We start from the raw sequence: 16,201 nt of genomic DNA, 5'->3' as shown, positions 1-16,201 counted from the left end.
AGATAGATAGATAGATAGATAGATAGATAGATAGATAGATAGATAGATAGATAGATAGATAGATAGATAGATAGATAGATAGATAGATAGATAGAAAGAAATGTGTGCTTTCGACTTATGGCAGGAAAATTCCCCCATACTTTGAAAGCTGATTTTATGCTCAGTAGTGTGCTGCTAACCACAACCACAAGGTGGCAGTAATGTATCAAGTCGTTTGAAGCAAAACTTTATGACAATGGACTATTGTCATTACTACACCTAACATGTAACTAGTAGTATCTTGGGAGAGCTACATGAGTCATAACTTGTATGGGAATTTACATTGGAAGTACAATAAATAATAGGGGTGGGGCATCATCCCTACATAGCCAAGCTCACTCCTTGAATATGTATAAAAACTTCAAATACATGTATGCAAGTGTAATTTTATTTTCCCTTTCTCTGTACAATACTCTACGAATTGTTAAATATTCAAAAACAACTAAAAAGAAATAAAAGCACTAATAAAGACGGGCGTAGCTACAAGGGTGAGTGAGAAGGCCGGTGAAAGAGGAGATGATTTTAATGGAAAGCTCTCGTTATTACTAGATTACGTTGATCCAATCATTTGTGGTCCATAAAACACGCTGAGCCCCATCTCCCTCTCACACACACCCCTCTAACACAACAACAGGCTCTGCTTAATTCATAAAACGCTTTCACAAATGGTCAACATTCTAGATCTAGAAAGGTGAGATTTTTGAAGATTGACAGCGTCCTTAGTGATGAGCTCGCCACATGCTTTAGGTTTGAGGATGTAAAATTGAAATCAGCTGCATCAAAAAGGCTTGCAGTCACACAAGGTGTCGAGGTGAAAGAGAGAATACACCTTTACAGATCTGGAGAAATCGGATGACTTCAGAAGAGCAGAATGTTTGAATAAACCCAGATGATCCTTGTCAGCTAGTGGGACTGTTGTTTTTAACCAACAGGATAAGCAATATTTGGAAAATAATGTTTTTCTTTGTTACAACATTTTGCCTTCTGGGTAGAATTACTGGTGAAAAGTGATGTCAGAACATAAAAACAATGAGGGGCATAAGGTCTGTAGTGTGAAGGATTTGTACTTATCACCCAGACTGCGTAATGCTAAGTGGAGTTCTAATTACAGAAGAGGACAGAGTGAATGCAGCAGGTAGAGATGATTTTTTCCCTTTACCTACTCACTGACAATAAAGGATATTTATTTTCCAATTTGAATTTAATTAAACTGAAAAGGGACTGCAGATGAAGATGATGTCAAGTTGCTGTTGCTAACCCTGGATTCACAAGGATTCACGTGGTGGACTTCTACTGCTCCTTCCCTTTGGTTTAGTTCTGTTAAATGATACGTGACAACGCATAATGTGTTTGGTGACCAGATGTCTTATTATGGCTAGCTCAGGCAACTTGAGAAATAAAAAAAACTTCTTTTTTTGTGTGCAAACCTGAGTATATCGGGTTTTGGGTGTTTTTGAGGACTACAGTTTTATTTGATTTAGAATTTTTGGGGGGTGAAATTTTAGATGTACACACACTAGTGCCTCACTCTTAATACTGACAGATGTGTGCAGACCGTAGACATGATCAAAACATCGTGAACCGACCAAAAGACGTCGAGAGACGAGGTGCAAACCAGGTCCGGTGTTCAACATGACAGTCTGCGGACAAAGATGTCCAGGTCAGTCAAGTAACAGAGGTGATGAAGTGAAAGTGTGTCACCTGCTACATTCGATAAGAGTGACTCTGAGTTTGCCTTCCACCAGCCTGCCGTCCTGGACTGACAGATCCAAATCGCAGGCTGAGCCCAGCGGAGGCTGCACTTGGAAGGGAAAGAAGGGCTTGTATCTGCAGAGAGAAAGAGAAAAGATGTTTAAAATTCTTAAAAGTTAAAAACTCACTTTACATGGTTCAACACAGAGTACGTAATTATGCTCAATTCAAATCCTGGGGCATGAAATTCAGGCAAATTCACCAAAACACAGCTAGAATTCATTCATTATGAATTACTCTGACTCAGTGGTTCCCACTCACTGCACTGTAAGGGACAGCATCAGCAGGTTAGTGGTTGCTCAGAAGGCTGTTCAGACTGAAACCAGAACCGCTGATTCCGGTGCTCCTTCAACTCATCCTGAAGCAGAAGTTACTTCTCTGCCTGATTCTGCTGCTCCTGCCCCACCTCATCCAATTCCCTGTTTAGACAGTCTACTGGTCACTCCTAAACATCTCTCTTGTTTACACGAAACGTCAACTTATAGAAAAGTCATGACATAAACATAAAAAGAGTGCCAGCCCTGAAATATCCTCTTTGGTTTCCCTAAACCCAACAGGAAGTCAGGGATCTTGGGTCAAAGTACGCCATTTTGGGGTTTTCCACGTCATTTTTCATTTAACTCTTCCTAGAGATTGTCAGCTAGGGCGTGTGGCAAGGCCTTAAACTTTTACTACTCTCCTTGAGTCATACAGGGAAACTCCAAAGCATCACCTTGATTGCTGCATTAAATCAACATCCAGTTCTTAACAATACTATCCGCCCTTATGCAGACATCTCCTCCCTGAAAGACGGCTTCTTATTGAACCTGATGACCTACAACGACAAGGCTTTTTATCCTGGAGGTTGTAGCCATGACAAAATGGTAAAGAAGCAGAAAAGGAGAACATCAAAAAGGGATTATTTTCTGCACAATAAACTCTCTAATTTACAAGCACCTGAAGTTTGCAGGTGTTTGTGTTTCTTTAAGTATTCTGTGTACAGTTAAGCTCAAAACTATTCATACCCCTGGTTATTTAGATGCATCATTTTCATTCAAGCAAAAAGTTTATTTTTGGTAAGATATGATACATAATTTACAAGAAACTGATGCCAAAGGAGTATCAGTTTGGATACAAAGCTTAGAAGGTCTCATTATTATTTTAGTGTTTAGCTCCTTCTATTGGATCTATCAGATCCAAGTAGCAAGTTAAAATTAGTCTCATTAGTAAGTCGTCTCACTATTGGCTACCCCCTTACTCTACTACTGACTGGCTGGTTATGGTGACACCTGCATCACATACCCTTAAATCTTTAATCAGTCTACGTTACAACACAGAATCACTTAACAGAAGCACCTGCTGCAGGTTTTCTGATGAGATCTCTCACTTCCCCCAAGAACAGTGAATAGACATTTAAAAGTACTTCTATTTATAAATCACTGAAAGGCTTGGCACATCACGATGAAAGACTTATGGCTCTGCACAGAACTTTCCCCCTGCCTTACAGAGGAAAGTTGTCACTCCTATGTGTCACCACAGGAGTGTCACCAGTGCCTGTTCAAGTTCTCACTACTCTGGGATTCCTAGAAACCGGAGCATTTCTGAGGGATGTGGCAGATCTGGAATGTCAGAGTCATTCCTGTGAGCCACGCCGGTCATATTGAATGACCTCACCTATATGTTGTCTAAGATACATAAGGTTCCCCCCCATACTGCGGCTGAACAGGCAGATGTTAAATTGCAATGTGCAGCTAAAAGCCGATCTCTTGACGCCAATGTCCAAACCCGTTTCCACAACTACGCACCGGTATTTATAGACATGTGGTTGTCTACACCTGGTTTGCCTTAAAAATCATCAAACCTGATCTGTTTAGAGTTAATGTTGCTTTAAAAAGTTTGTGTTTGTGCCACACATATTCACAGAAGGTCAGGATTTCCTTCAGTGTATTATAAGCCTGGCGGGCCACCAGGCTTTACTTGTGCCCCCACCAGGCTAAGCATTGCTTACTTTTGGATATTGGTGTAAATATTTTGACTGCTTTACCTAGAATCAAAGATTGCACATTTAAAAAGACAAAATGGTAACACTTTATTTGAAGGGGTGTGCATAAGACTGACATGACACTGTCCTAAACATGACATAACATCTGTCATGAACATGAAGAAGTCTTTATGAATGTTTATAACAGTTGTCATGAAGTGTCATTCGGTAAATAATGACACTTTTAATGCAAAGTTGCTCTAAAAGTTGAATGAATGACACTTCATGACAACTGTCAAACATTCATAAAGACTTCTTCACCCCTTCAAATAAAGTGTTACCGATAAAATAAAGTGAAACATAGATAGATATTATGTACATATATAGAGCAAACCAATCAGCTAAACTGAACTGTTTTCATTATGTTTGTGCCAGCCATCGATTACTTTTAGAAAAGTGAAATATCAGGGTGTGTTTGAGTCCTTGAAAACTCCGACCTCAAGCTTTTTCATTGCCGAGTGTCGCTGCTCCTGCTCTCTCACTGCCCTGCCACATTCCTGCCCAGATTCACTCCCACTATAGTGAGGAACAGACATCGATGGAGATGCTTCAAACCTGACTAGACCAACCCGGAGATTAATCAGTTAGAGTGAGACTTGACAGCAGAGAAAAGGGCTAGAGACACAGGTAGGTTTCAGTGGAGCTTTTACCTTACCTGATGCAATCAAAGAGGAAGTAAGCATCACTGCTGCACTAAGCAAGGCCCACAGAATACTAGCTTTAGTGACAAACGTCTGAGGTCAATCACCTCAAGTGATTCAAATGGAGGGCTAGAGAAACCCCTCAACATCACACCGCATCCCACATGAGGTGGAGGGCAGTAGTCACTCCCCACATAGCGTGACACGTTGGAGGCAAGCACAGTGACGCAATCGAGCAATAGCAATCAAGTTTTAACTTTATGTAAAATTTTGGCTAAATCTTAAAGCTACGCTAACAAGAACAAAATGCTACAAGACTTTGCAATAACAGAACATTCCATGCGGCATTATACTTAAGTCTAAAGACCAATGAAGCTGTGGGGAAACACGTCCACTTTTACAACGAGCAAGATAAGGTGACGCTGATCAGAAGCCTTCCCAGTGGAGAAACAGCTACCCAGCATAGTGGACATCAAATAGAGTATTCCCCCATATGTGAAGCTGACTGCTGTTTGCAGTAATGCCTGGATTGCCTCCAGAAGGCTGCGGTCCCAACCCTCCCCTTCTGTGAACCACCATCTGTGCCGCTCAGCAAATCCCAAGGCCCTATTATTACATCACCCCATCACACTCACTCTACATGATCAGGAGATAATGCACACTCACATGCGCATGTTCAGAGTTTCTTTTGCAGCACTTCCCTTCTCTAGACAGGTCTTTGTGAGCAAAAGAAAGACGTGAACCATTAAGTATTAGAGAAAGAAACTCAGATTCTTTAAGCTCCAAATCTGCTTTCTAAGGCCTGAGAGTGTGTTTACAATCATTATGCAGTTCACGATAGAAAGACAGAAAAGCACAGTATTAAACAGCCAGCCATGTGGCTATTTTGAGAAAAACTTTTTTTCTAAAATGATGCACAACTTGTAAAATTGTTTATTAGATGGTGCAAATTATTTGGTTGAACAAATGTGGGTTTTCAGTAATAGTTTAAGGGTTTGCCATGTTTTGCAATCACAGAAAATGGGCACTGAAAGCATATAACAGGGGAAAATTGAATTTTATAAAATTTTTATTAAGATCATTTTTTTTACTATAAAAAAACAAATATTGTGCGTATGGAACTATTTAGAGCCTTTGCTTAATACTTTTTTAATAAAGTTCAATGAGAGTAAATAGCCTGGAGTATTTTTACACACTCAGCTTGGAGGATTTTCTCCCGTTCTTTTTAAAGTGCTAAAGGTCAGTGAAAATAACACTGACTGTTTGTCATCTGCACTTTATGCATTGAGTCATTGTGATAACAGGTATATGACCAATCAAGTCACTCTGATTAAAACCAGGGTTAGACTGATCAACCATCATGACAGGAGTCTTCCTGTCATGATGGTTACCTACCCTACCTGCATCAATCAGTGGTCTCCAATAGTTCAGTGTGGCATATGGACCCACCAATCCTGACCAACCTTGATTTTTTTTTAAGTTCCTTGAACTTCCGTAGTTCAGAGCTCTTTCAGGTCAATCATCATATTTTACCAGCAAGTTTTACAGCTTTTACTTTGAATTCAAGTCAACTCCCAAAAGGGATGACTGCAATATATCTCAGTTTCCCCCTGGCGGGCCACCAGGCTTTAATTGTGCCCCCACCAGGATAAGGATTGCTTATGCATTTAAGTCTTTTTAAAATATTAGCATTTTTAAGACTTTACAGTTGGTATTCAGGTATTACTCTTCCAATTGATAATGACACATAATTATCAAGTGATATTTTCAAATTTCCAGTCAACTTTAAAAAAAATTTTACTCAAAAACACAACAGGCCACTGGATGAATGACTGCCCAGCACCCAACCACCAGGCTTAGCAAGTCTGATATCTGAGATCTTTTTAAGAGGGGAAAAAAACTAATAAAATGAAAATCAGATTTAGAATAATAAAAAAAAAAATCTGATTTTATTTGGAAGCGACATTTCCTAACCCTACCTGGAAGAGCGCTGGTTCTGCCAAAATTAGTGCACTTAAAATTCTGTTAGGAGCCTGGAGCACAGCAGAAATTTCTAAAATCTGCAGTCATTTCAACACAGAGTACATATCCTCTGCAGTGTTGATGAAAAGCAAGGAAGTCAAAAGAAATAGAAAGCATAAAAAGGGAAGCTGAGAGAGTCAGAGTGAGAAGAAGGAAATCTTGCATCTTGGGTTTTGCTTATCAGGTTTAACAATGGCGGTCATTTTTCACACTGTGGTTTCCGAATGTAGAAACATGAAGGTAAACAGGCCACGTTCTGCAGCAGGGTGGGTTCCTACTGGGGAGTTCAGAAGGAGGAAGCAGCAGGATGACAGTGATGCCGGTTAGAGAGCAGTTGTCAGTGAAACTTCCCTTTTAACAACAGAGTTTACACAACAGCTCTGGTTACATGGCACACCACCTTCAATGCAGGGACAGCATCACGCAAAAGAAATTTTTTGGAGCTTTGCATCCTGCTATAATATTACGCCATCATCAAAAACATAGCTGGAGGTTTGTCTTGATTCTTCTATGCATTTTGAAGAATTTTTTTAATCTCCATGGCAACCATTCAGCTGTGCAAAGCCTGGGTGGACCTAGCGCCCCCTTTGAGGTGCAGCTCCTCATCAGAGCTTCTGAGCTTCCACCTCTCAGAGCAGCCCTCACCCCTGACTCCCCTACTCAGATCCTTCAGACTAGCCAGCAGCAATTAGCAACCACCTGGTCGAACTCTGCATCTGCTGAGCTCATTGTACGAGCTGCTTCTAAGTATGACGCTGATAACGTTGTTAAGGGGTTGATAGGGGAGTTTTCCTGCTCTTTCTGAACCAAGAGCATGTATTTTCACAGACAGAGGTCCAATTTCAAGGCGTTTCAAGGCGTTATTTTAAGTCATATTTGAGTTAGCATTTTTATAACAAAATAGATAGTCATTTAATTATGCTATAAAATGGCGCAATGTGTCTGGGGAACACATAACACTGCCCCTTTAATAGTTGCAGCAGTCTCACATGAGGCTTCAACACATTTAGTTTTGTAGAAATGGCCCCTGCTGCACTCACCATCATTTTAAACCTGATAAACAAAACCGAAAATCCATTTTCAAGATTTCCTTTTACTCCGACTCTTTCAACTTCCCTGTTTTACGCTCCGTTTCTTTTACTTTGTTCCTTCTCAACAGTGCTGACACTATGAACTCTATCAATTGTGTTAATCTAGGCACCAGATAAAAGAACTATTCAACTGCACATCCTGTTGATTTTTCTTTCAATTTTAGTCCAGCTGGGAGTCTGAAAATCTTTATTCTCAATCCTCTCTCTCTGAAAGACTTGAGCATTTTCTCTGAGTTTTGCTTTGTGTAAGTGTTAAACAAATGTTTTATACAGTTATGCAAATATTTCAAAATATTCTGGTTTAATTCACAACGTGTTCTCTGCCCCATAACTATTTTCCCCCTCAACCACGACTGATAAACTAAATTTAGAATCACATGACACCAAGTTTGTGTTTGTTACAAGAATCTACACACAACCTTCCTTTTTACATGAATTATTTAGAGAAACTATTTTATCAATTCCAACTACTTAACTTTTAGCCTGGCTTTTACTCACCAATGGAAAATACAAATGCTTGTGACTAGAAGATTATTTTTACATTTGTTTCATGCCAGCAGATCCAAAAGTAAACATATTCCCATTTTTGTTTGTAAGGCTATTTTTGTGCATGTTCTGACAATTCCTCATTAAGTTTATAGGCATTACATAACACTAAATACATAAAATATATTTAGTTACATCTGACAGTAAAGAGTTACCCAAGTTTCATAAAAAGAAGCTGGACAAAAAGTGAACATATTACCGTTGTGTAAACAAAAACAGGAAAAGGAAATTGCATCGAAAATGCCCCCATCCTGTTTTAAGAGACTTGAAGAGGGATGTCAAAGCCACATATATTCTGATTTGTTTAATATTTGTTTTTGTATGTAGCAATACAAAATATTTACATTTTTAAAGTACAAATTCTCAGCAAACCAGCTGAGCATAAAGTCCAACTACAAAGACAGTTTCAGTTTGAGCAGCTGGAATTGGGATGTATTAATGAATCCAGCATGAAAAATTATCATTTTTTAAAGAGATTTCATTTCAAATCAATAACCTTACAAGATACATTGGGTATAACTAGAGGGAGGGAGAAATGGAGTTTGGTCCAGCTTTGCAAAATTCCAATTTCCTTGCTCACATAGAGCCACCAGCATCTGTTGAAGGAGTTTAAAAACTTGCATTATGATTAATAACAGTGAAAACAGTAGCATCTGCTAGTGGGAGGACAGCTATCTGAAATCTGAGTCATGGCCCAAAATTTGTTACCACACACGCACACACACACACACACACACACACACACACACACACACACACACCTAGAGCATGGAAAGAAAATATGCCAGAAGTTGGTTTTATATTCAAGTACATTTTACTCATTTCAAACATTTAAAATAAAAAGTTCTCATTTGTTTAAGAAGGTTGCAGGCCCCCTGGGTTATATTTGAATGCTGTGAAGATGATGATTATGTGGGGGTTTGTAGATACGTCAAAAAATAGCTTTATATTATAATACCAACCTTTTTTTTTTTTTTTTTTTTTTACAATATTCATGATCTTGATGTGTGGCCTCAAATTAAAATGAGTTTGACAAAAGCAACCACTTGTCACACGACATTGTGAATTGACCGTGCAACAATTTCTTCTTCAAACCGACGGATTACAATAATTTTATTTAATCTACTGAAAGGAGATTAGGTTATGTGACTTCAATAAACGTCATGCACCAACAGGAAGTTGCTAAGAATCACCGTTGATCCCTAAACGAAGGGCGTCTGGGCAGACACCGGTCTAAGAAATCTTTATTCCATTTTCTCTCGGTTGATTCAGAATCAGATCTAAACTTCATTATCAGTACACGACCCTTACCGTCTTGCAGTGCTTGCAATGAATCTGTGCATCTTTGAGGTCAACTCAAACAAAACCGTTTCTTTGAACACTCAGTTACATCTGTTTAAATCAGAGATCATAATCCCATATTTCCATAAATCAAATGGCCCAAACCAGAATTAGAATTACAGTGGAAATGTAGCATATATCAGAAATATGTGAGATTGTTTATTGTTCACCTATAAAGTAAATGAACAAATAACCTGATGCAGTGGTACATTACATACTAAATTTGGGAGTGAATTGTTGGAGGAAGAAGGGAAGTTGTGGTGATTGGCAGCAAAATAAACACAATCAGGTTGTGGCACGTGACTGTGGTTATTTTGTGTTTATTTTTTGCTCTTGTTCAAATCTATTTGAAGTGTTGTGGTTTTTGCTCCTGAAGGGCTTGTCGCCAGCAGCTTGTTTGTGCTCACTTCGCTTTGGGGCCTACCTGATTTTGTAGTTGGGCAGGGTGTGCTTCTTCTTGATGACGCGTTTCAGCTGGTTCACTATGAAGGAGGTCAGCTGAGGCAGCGGCCTTCCCTCAAACTGGGACTTCACCTCAAAATCCACCAGCGGGTCATCGAGGAACGAGAACGACCAATGGGAGAAAGGCATGCGCGTGAACTGCAACCGGAGCCTGCCCACCACGCGCCTCATCTTGACGAACAGGTAGGCAGACTTGCCGAACACCAGGTCCACGTCTATGGCCAGGTGGAAGCCGCCATTGTACTCGATGTCCACCTCGAAGTTGAGCTCCTCGGGCATCCCGTCCTCGTCCAGCTGCGCCGGTTTGATGAGTTTGGCTGATTTAAAGACCGGGAGAGAATTCCCCAGGGAAATGTCCCTGAGACTGAGCCCCTCCAGGAGCCGACCCGCCGTCTTGGTCTGCAACAGCTCCTCAAACTCCACCTTAATCTTTTTGGTCATCCAGTGCCTAACCACGGGGGTATCTCTAAGCTCTCTGAACAGAAACAAGAATATCGCATTGAGGAAATTGCACGTTTCTGTTCTGCCAGCATCTGCGAGTTCGCTGTGTGAAGGCGGCGGCGGCGGCTGCTGCTGTTGTTGTTGTTTGGGGCTGCCGCCGGTGACAGCCGCTTCCTGTTGCCGGCTGAGGACGGCCTCTTGCGGTTTGGATGCAGCGGCTGTCCCGATGTCTTGCTGGTTCGGTTCGGCGTGAGAGACATTGAAATAATCTTTTAGTGCGCTATCAGGCACTACTTTGACATACTGAACGGTCCTACCTAAGGGCTCTGGGTTTCTTCTGTATATCAGCAAGAACTGTAACATCAGCGTAACGACCGCTCCACAGAACGCAGAGATCAGTATTAGGTAAATCATTTTGAGCCGTCGCCTCCGCTGCCGTCTGTCTAAGTCAGATGCTTTCCATGGCCAAACATTTAATCGCGTCAACGAAGCAAGTTCCACCTGGTCGCTCTCTAAGCTGCCATATCATCTGCTTCTTTCCTGAGCTGGGATCTCCGCACCTGATTGGACAAGAGGCTTACGTTGTATGCGTGATGACGAAATCAGTAGGCATTTCAGTCGGTGCGTTCAGGGAGAATCAGATTTTAGAGATATTTCCAGAAAACATGATAGCGGAAGTTAAGCTTGAACGAAGCATACACAATATATATGGGTGAATATTTATGATTATTTAGGATTCTCCCTTTAGAGTTATCCACCGTGGATCCTTTGCTTCGCCTCACCCTATCTTCTGTAACAACAGCCCTCTGTACATGCTCTTTCACTTCACATACATTTTATATATTATATTTAAAAAAAATTCTGTCATCTTCTACTTTTTTCTCACCTCTTCGGTATCCCTGCCCTGATCATGTACGAGCAAACTCGTCTTGTGTCTAATCCCTGATCCCTCTTACTTACTGTTTCTTGTACAAACTTCTGTAAATCCCAATAAAAATATTAGTTACCATCTACACCTTCATATCCTTTTGTTTTGTTTGAATATACAAAGGGATTAATTAAAGTGTGTTTAATTATTTCCTGTTCCTGCGACCTCACCATGAAATAATTTTACGTGTCAGATTCGGCAATCAGAGTCGACATGTGGGGCTACCACTGATTTATTGAACTCCATTAGCTTCATTCTTTGAAAATCATGGAGTCCCTAGTAATGTAGGATTTTTATAAGCTTTTCCTTGAGTTCATTGGATACATTTTACAAGTAACAGCCTCCCCTTTAAGGTCTGTTCAGGGGTGTTCTAGCCCAATTATATTTGAATGTTAATGGTATACTGTTAACTAAATAACTATTGCACTGCCTTGACATTGCAACTCATGTTTAAAGCATAAATACATTTTGGGGAAAAAAATAAATAAATAAAAAGATGAGTTGAAGCTGTCATAGCTGCAACATTAAATACCCCAGGGTTAAGAATGAGATGTCACATAATTACATATAGTGTATTGAATAAAAATATATAGTGGACCCACAATATATGTGAGAGTTAGAACACTGAGTTGCCTGTAAATGGTCAAAAGTCCAGATTACTTGAGATCCTCTCTAAAAACGCATAACTGGCCATTTTAATAGTTCAAACATTATACACACTTTAATAAGCATAAATACATGCAGTGGAAACAGGCTTAGCACCACCACAGTCGCTAATATCTACAGTATTCTCTATTTCCATTTTTGGGGGTACAGCCAATCAGCTAAAGGAAATTGAATGGCACACCTGGACTGGCTAGTTTGCAAGATAACCTTGGAGGAGACCCAATTGGAAGATCAGATCTGGGACGTTCTCCATCCTGGTTCCAGGACAACAGATTCCTTATTAGCATCCATTTATGTAACACTTCCAAGACTCTGAATCAAATCACCTATCTATCAATCTATCTGATAAAAAAAAATGATTTAAATTGTCTATGTAGATGTGTGGCTTATCAATGTGAGATAAATAAAAAACGTTTGCATTGTACTTAGAAAAGTCATGCTGATTTCTCTGTAGCACTGAGTTAATGTGGAATAAAAAAAATTAAAAAGGAAGAATATTGTGCTTCCTTGACCATCCAACAGGGGTCCCTAGAGTAATCTTCTTTGCTATTGCCTCATTATGTGCATTGGCCCAGCCAGCGTTTATACTTGTGAAGTCATTGTAACTTTTGAGTCACATGTTTCAAGCGGAGTATTTGTTAAGTTCTTCAAGGGTTCTGAAAAGCTGTGCTTTGACCTTTGAACTCTCATACGCCACTGCTGTCTCTAAACTCCTAGATGAGTTGCTGTCTCTCCTGGGAAGGATCAACGAGTGACATGTTTTCCCCACTTGTGAATGAAGGCTGTCACTTTTGGTACGCTGAATTCCCAGAATTAGACCTAATTTTTGTAACTCTTCCTAGAGTGGTGTATGTCGGTGACTTTGTCTCTCATCTGTACATGACTTTGGTTGCATCGGGGCATGGTGTGCTGGAGCTCCTGGATTGGATGAGAAGAGGAAGAGCCCAGAGGAGATTCATGGACTTAGTTGAAGAAGTACATGGAAATGGTTAGTGTAACAGCTGAGACATGTGACATGGAGACAGTTAAATCCACTGTGGCGACCCCTGAAGGATGCAGCGAAAAGAAGAAGTCATGTTTTCACATAGAGCCAGTTTGGTTTGGCTACATCTTGTCCCTTAATAAGCAAATGCATCATTTGAAGATTGCAAATTTTTATTTGATGCTTTAAAGTGTCAAATAAAGTATCTGTAAAGTATCCTTTACAGATACTTTGCTAGGAACACTGACCCACCTATATCCTATTTGTATTTTCTTGTACATTTGCTGCTAAAATAACTCACAGTATCAATTTAATCGCCCCCCCCCCCCAAAAAAAAGACTGGAAATGTAATTCACTGGCCACAGCTGTCAACTGTCATCGACCGCAGTGCTTCGGAGCGGAGAGAAATCGGCAATGCTCCTGCAGCTCTGTGAAAATAATGTCTTCATGTCATATTTTTCATTATCAAAGGTAAAAGTAAGACAAAGAAGAGGATTCTTTTGGACTCTATTTGAAGAACTAAAACTTTTCCTCCACTGAAACACAGCGATGCTCTCGTCATCCTGGAGAGGTTCAGCAGCAGCACACACATAGAAACGAGCACAGCCAAATACAGAAAGGCCCTTGAGGAGAACTTACTGGAGAGAGCAGCAACCTGAGACTGGGAGGGAAGTTCAGCTTTCAGCATTGAAATGAGTAAAAGGAATCAGCCAAAGCCCCTAACTGCTCAGAGATATTCTGTAATAAACAGGACTCTTATTTTTATTTTTGTAAAAAAAAAAGTCAAATTTGAATGATGAAAAAACAGCAGCGATTTACCTTTTTCTGACTAGGACTTACTGGTCTATTTAAGGAGACATATTCATAAGTATTTTTTGTAAAATTAGACATGGTTCTCATTTGTTCAATTAAAAATATACATGATTCACTTAGCTATGCTTGGCAAGCCTATGGAAATCTGTTTGCTTTTGTTTCTTCACTTTATCAGCACAAAAATATTTCAAATAATATTCCAAGCAAGCCTCCACAAACATACCATTTTGAGAATGTACAGTAGTTTAAAAGCTGTTGCCTCTAATATTTTAAATTTTGCTCTTTTTACTTTTTTTTATCTGAAGCAATGGCTGGACCAACAGGCATGGCAAAAATACTTTTTAAAATTCATCTGTCCTTTTTCTCGGTTTATCTGTTGCTGAATATGGTCAGGTAGATGCCTATAAGCACAAATACATCTCTAAATAAAAGAAGAGTAGACGCTACATAGCTATAATTAGACTATACATCAGTTACATAAATCAGTACAATTCCCCCTGTAGAACAACACACAGTAATTGCATTTAAGGTTTTCATTTTAATATTTTAATGTTCATATTTTATTAATGCTTTTGTGAAACGCACTGGGAAAAAAAATTAGCAAAAGCTCCAATTTGAAGCAGTTTTTGCAAACCTCATCAATTTGAGTTTATTGTTATTACAATAAATCACAAGTGCTACTATTATGGTTATTGTTTTTTCCATGCCCACTTATCTAATATTTTCCAATATTGTTGATATTTGTTTCGTGTTTGCGTTTTGTTTTTCTTTCGTATTGACTCCAGACGAGTATTGATCCTAAACCTTGTTCTGCTGGAGGATTCCTCTCTACCTTCGCCTCCAGCTTTCCCAGTGTGAAGCAGGGCAATCCGCTGGTTCTTCTTAGAAAGGCAGCTGTTACAACCTGCCACGTTTATCTCCTAAAACTGATCGCATCATATAATAATTTGATAACTATACTGTCGCTAATCGGATTTGAATAGGACTGTGTTTGATTGAATTGGATGAATTTGGACTGCAATGCAAATGATTGGATCCCATCTGGACCGATATCATTCTGTGCTGAATTTAATTGAACTATTTGACTATAATTATAGTCCTACTTCTTAAGATTGACTTTGAGCTGCCTATAACGGGTTCGAGCAACCCGTTGATTAAAAGTTTTGGTTGTGTGCGTCCATTTATATTTTCAGAGATTTTAATATTTTCTTTGCTACAATAAACATGTGTTCTGTTGATAAGACTGATAACAATATTTCCTGATAGATTAAGTTTGCTAGCTGTTTCTTATTATAAATGATATAGTTACAAATCTGCAACTGTGACCGGATGCAGGAAATCAAAAAGAGCATAAAGAGTAGTTTAATTAATCTCTACCTGCTCATTAATGTGATGTGCTTTGAAGAAATTAGGTGTACAACGTCTGCTGAAAGGTAAAAGATAGCAGATAAAAGATAGTAGGTAAAAGATAAAAGACGTTTCGTTAATCGTCGTGGTTAACGGAACGCTTGGGTGCGAACCTTCACGGGGGGCGAGTATTAAAATGACGAGGGGTACGTGAAGGCAGCATTAATTGCGGTAACCTGCCTCCACAGAGGCGTCTCACCTCATTCCGGAGAGACGCCGCCGCTCGGCTGGCTCGGCTGCTTCCTCTGAGTTTCCAGTGAAGAATATCGGAGTGCTTTTTGAGGCATCATTCTGAGTAAAGAGTTTCACTCCAGCTTCAGTTATTTCTCTGCTTGAAGACCTCTTAGTCTTAAAGATGAGCAGTTTAATGGCGTGTAAGGAGCCGTTTGGTGAGTACCCGGCTTTGTTCATGTCACTTTACGCAGTCTGTTGCTTGCGAAGTTTCATATTGTATTTTTTAAGTAACAGTGATCCTTATCAGCACAAAACTCTCCGCACATATATCTTACTCATTATTTCCATCTTCTTAAAGTTGTGTGTCAAGCAATGCATTTAAGTTCAATTTACTATAGTCACAATATGTATGCGCGTTTTTTGTTTTTTTTTAACCACCCTAACAAACTGTTAATACTTATTAGTTATCATTTTTGTGAAATGTGGTCGGAAGCCAGCAGATGTGGAAGTAAATGAGCGGGCAGGGTTTGACTCACTCCAACCAAGAAAGTTTCCAGTTTGAATAAATTTCCTCCTTCAGAAAGTGGGAAAACCCACTGACCTTTGTCCAGGTATTACTGCTATCAGATTAGATGTCTGCTGAAGCTGTTCCCTCCCTGTGACCTTCTTGCATCCTGCTGAGTGGAAACAGATCTACGCAGTTCAACCACACACTAGTGATGCGGTGTCCAGCCACAGGAGGATGAACAAACTCACGCAGAATGAGTTGTCATCCTGTAGGCGTCCAGACACTATTACTTTCTGTTTTATTAGCTCATGCGGAAGGACTAGGGTGGCATCATCTGCACGCTGACCCCAGTTTTTGTTTATATATAT

The 16,201-nt window shown here is 39.7% G+C and overlaps 2 protein-coding genes across 2 annotated transcripts in view; one reads left to right on the top strand and one right to left on the bottom strand.

Annotated features, from left to right (window-relative positions):
• Positions 1-11,331, bottom strand: part of pdzd8 (PDZ domain containing 8) — a 34,420-nt gene extending 23,089 nt beyond the window's left edge. Inside the window, exons 1-2 of the mRNA XM_008428977.2 lie at positions 9,877-11,331; positions 1,741-1,866 (exon numbers count right to left, since the gene is read on the bottom strand). Coding sequence (XP_008427199.1) covers positions 1,741-1,866; positions 9,877-10,769 — 1,019 coding nt within the window. The 5' untranslated portion in view covers positions 10,770-11,331. The remainder of the gene's footprint in view (positions 1-1,740; positions 1,867-9,876) is intronic.
• Positions 11,332-15,340: 4,009 nt separating this feature from the next.
• edaradd (EDAR-associated death domain) overlaps positions 15,341-16,201 on the top strand; it is a 26,351-nt gene continuing 25,490 nt past the window's right edge. The window contains exon 1 of the mRNA XM_008428978.2: positions 15,341-15,540. Within this exon, the coding sequence (XP_008427200.1) occupies positions 15,507-15,540 (34 nt within the window). The 5' untranslated portion in view covers positions 15,341-15,506. The remainder of the gene's footprint in view (positions 15,541-16,201) is intronic.

This window comes from Poecilia reticulata, linkage group LG15 (assembly GCF_000633615.1).
Source record: "Poecilia reticulata strain Guanapo linkage group LG15, Guppy_female_1.0+MT, whole genome shotgun sequence".
Lineage (NCBI taxonomy): Eukaryota > Metazoa > Chordata > Actinopteri > Cyprinodontiformes > Poeciliidae > Poecilia > Poecilia reticulata.
Note: the sequence above shows the minus strand (reverse complement) of the source record. Positions and strands in the feature narration are given on the sequence as shown.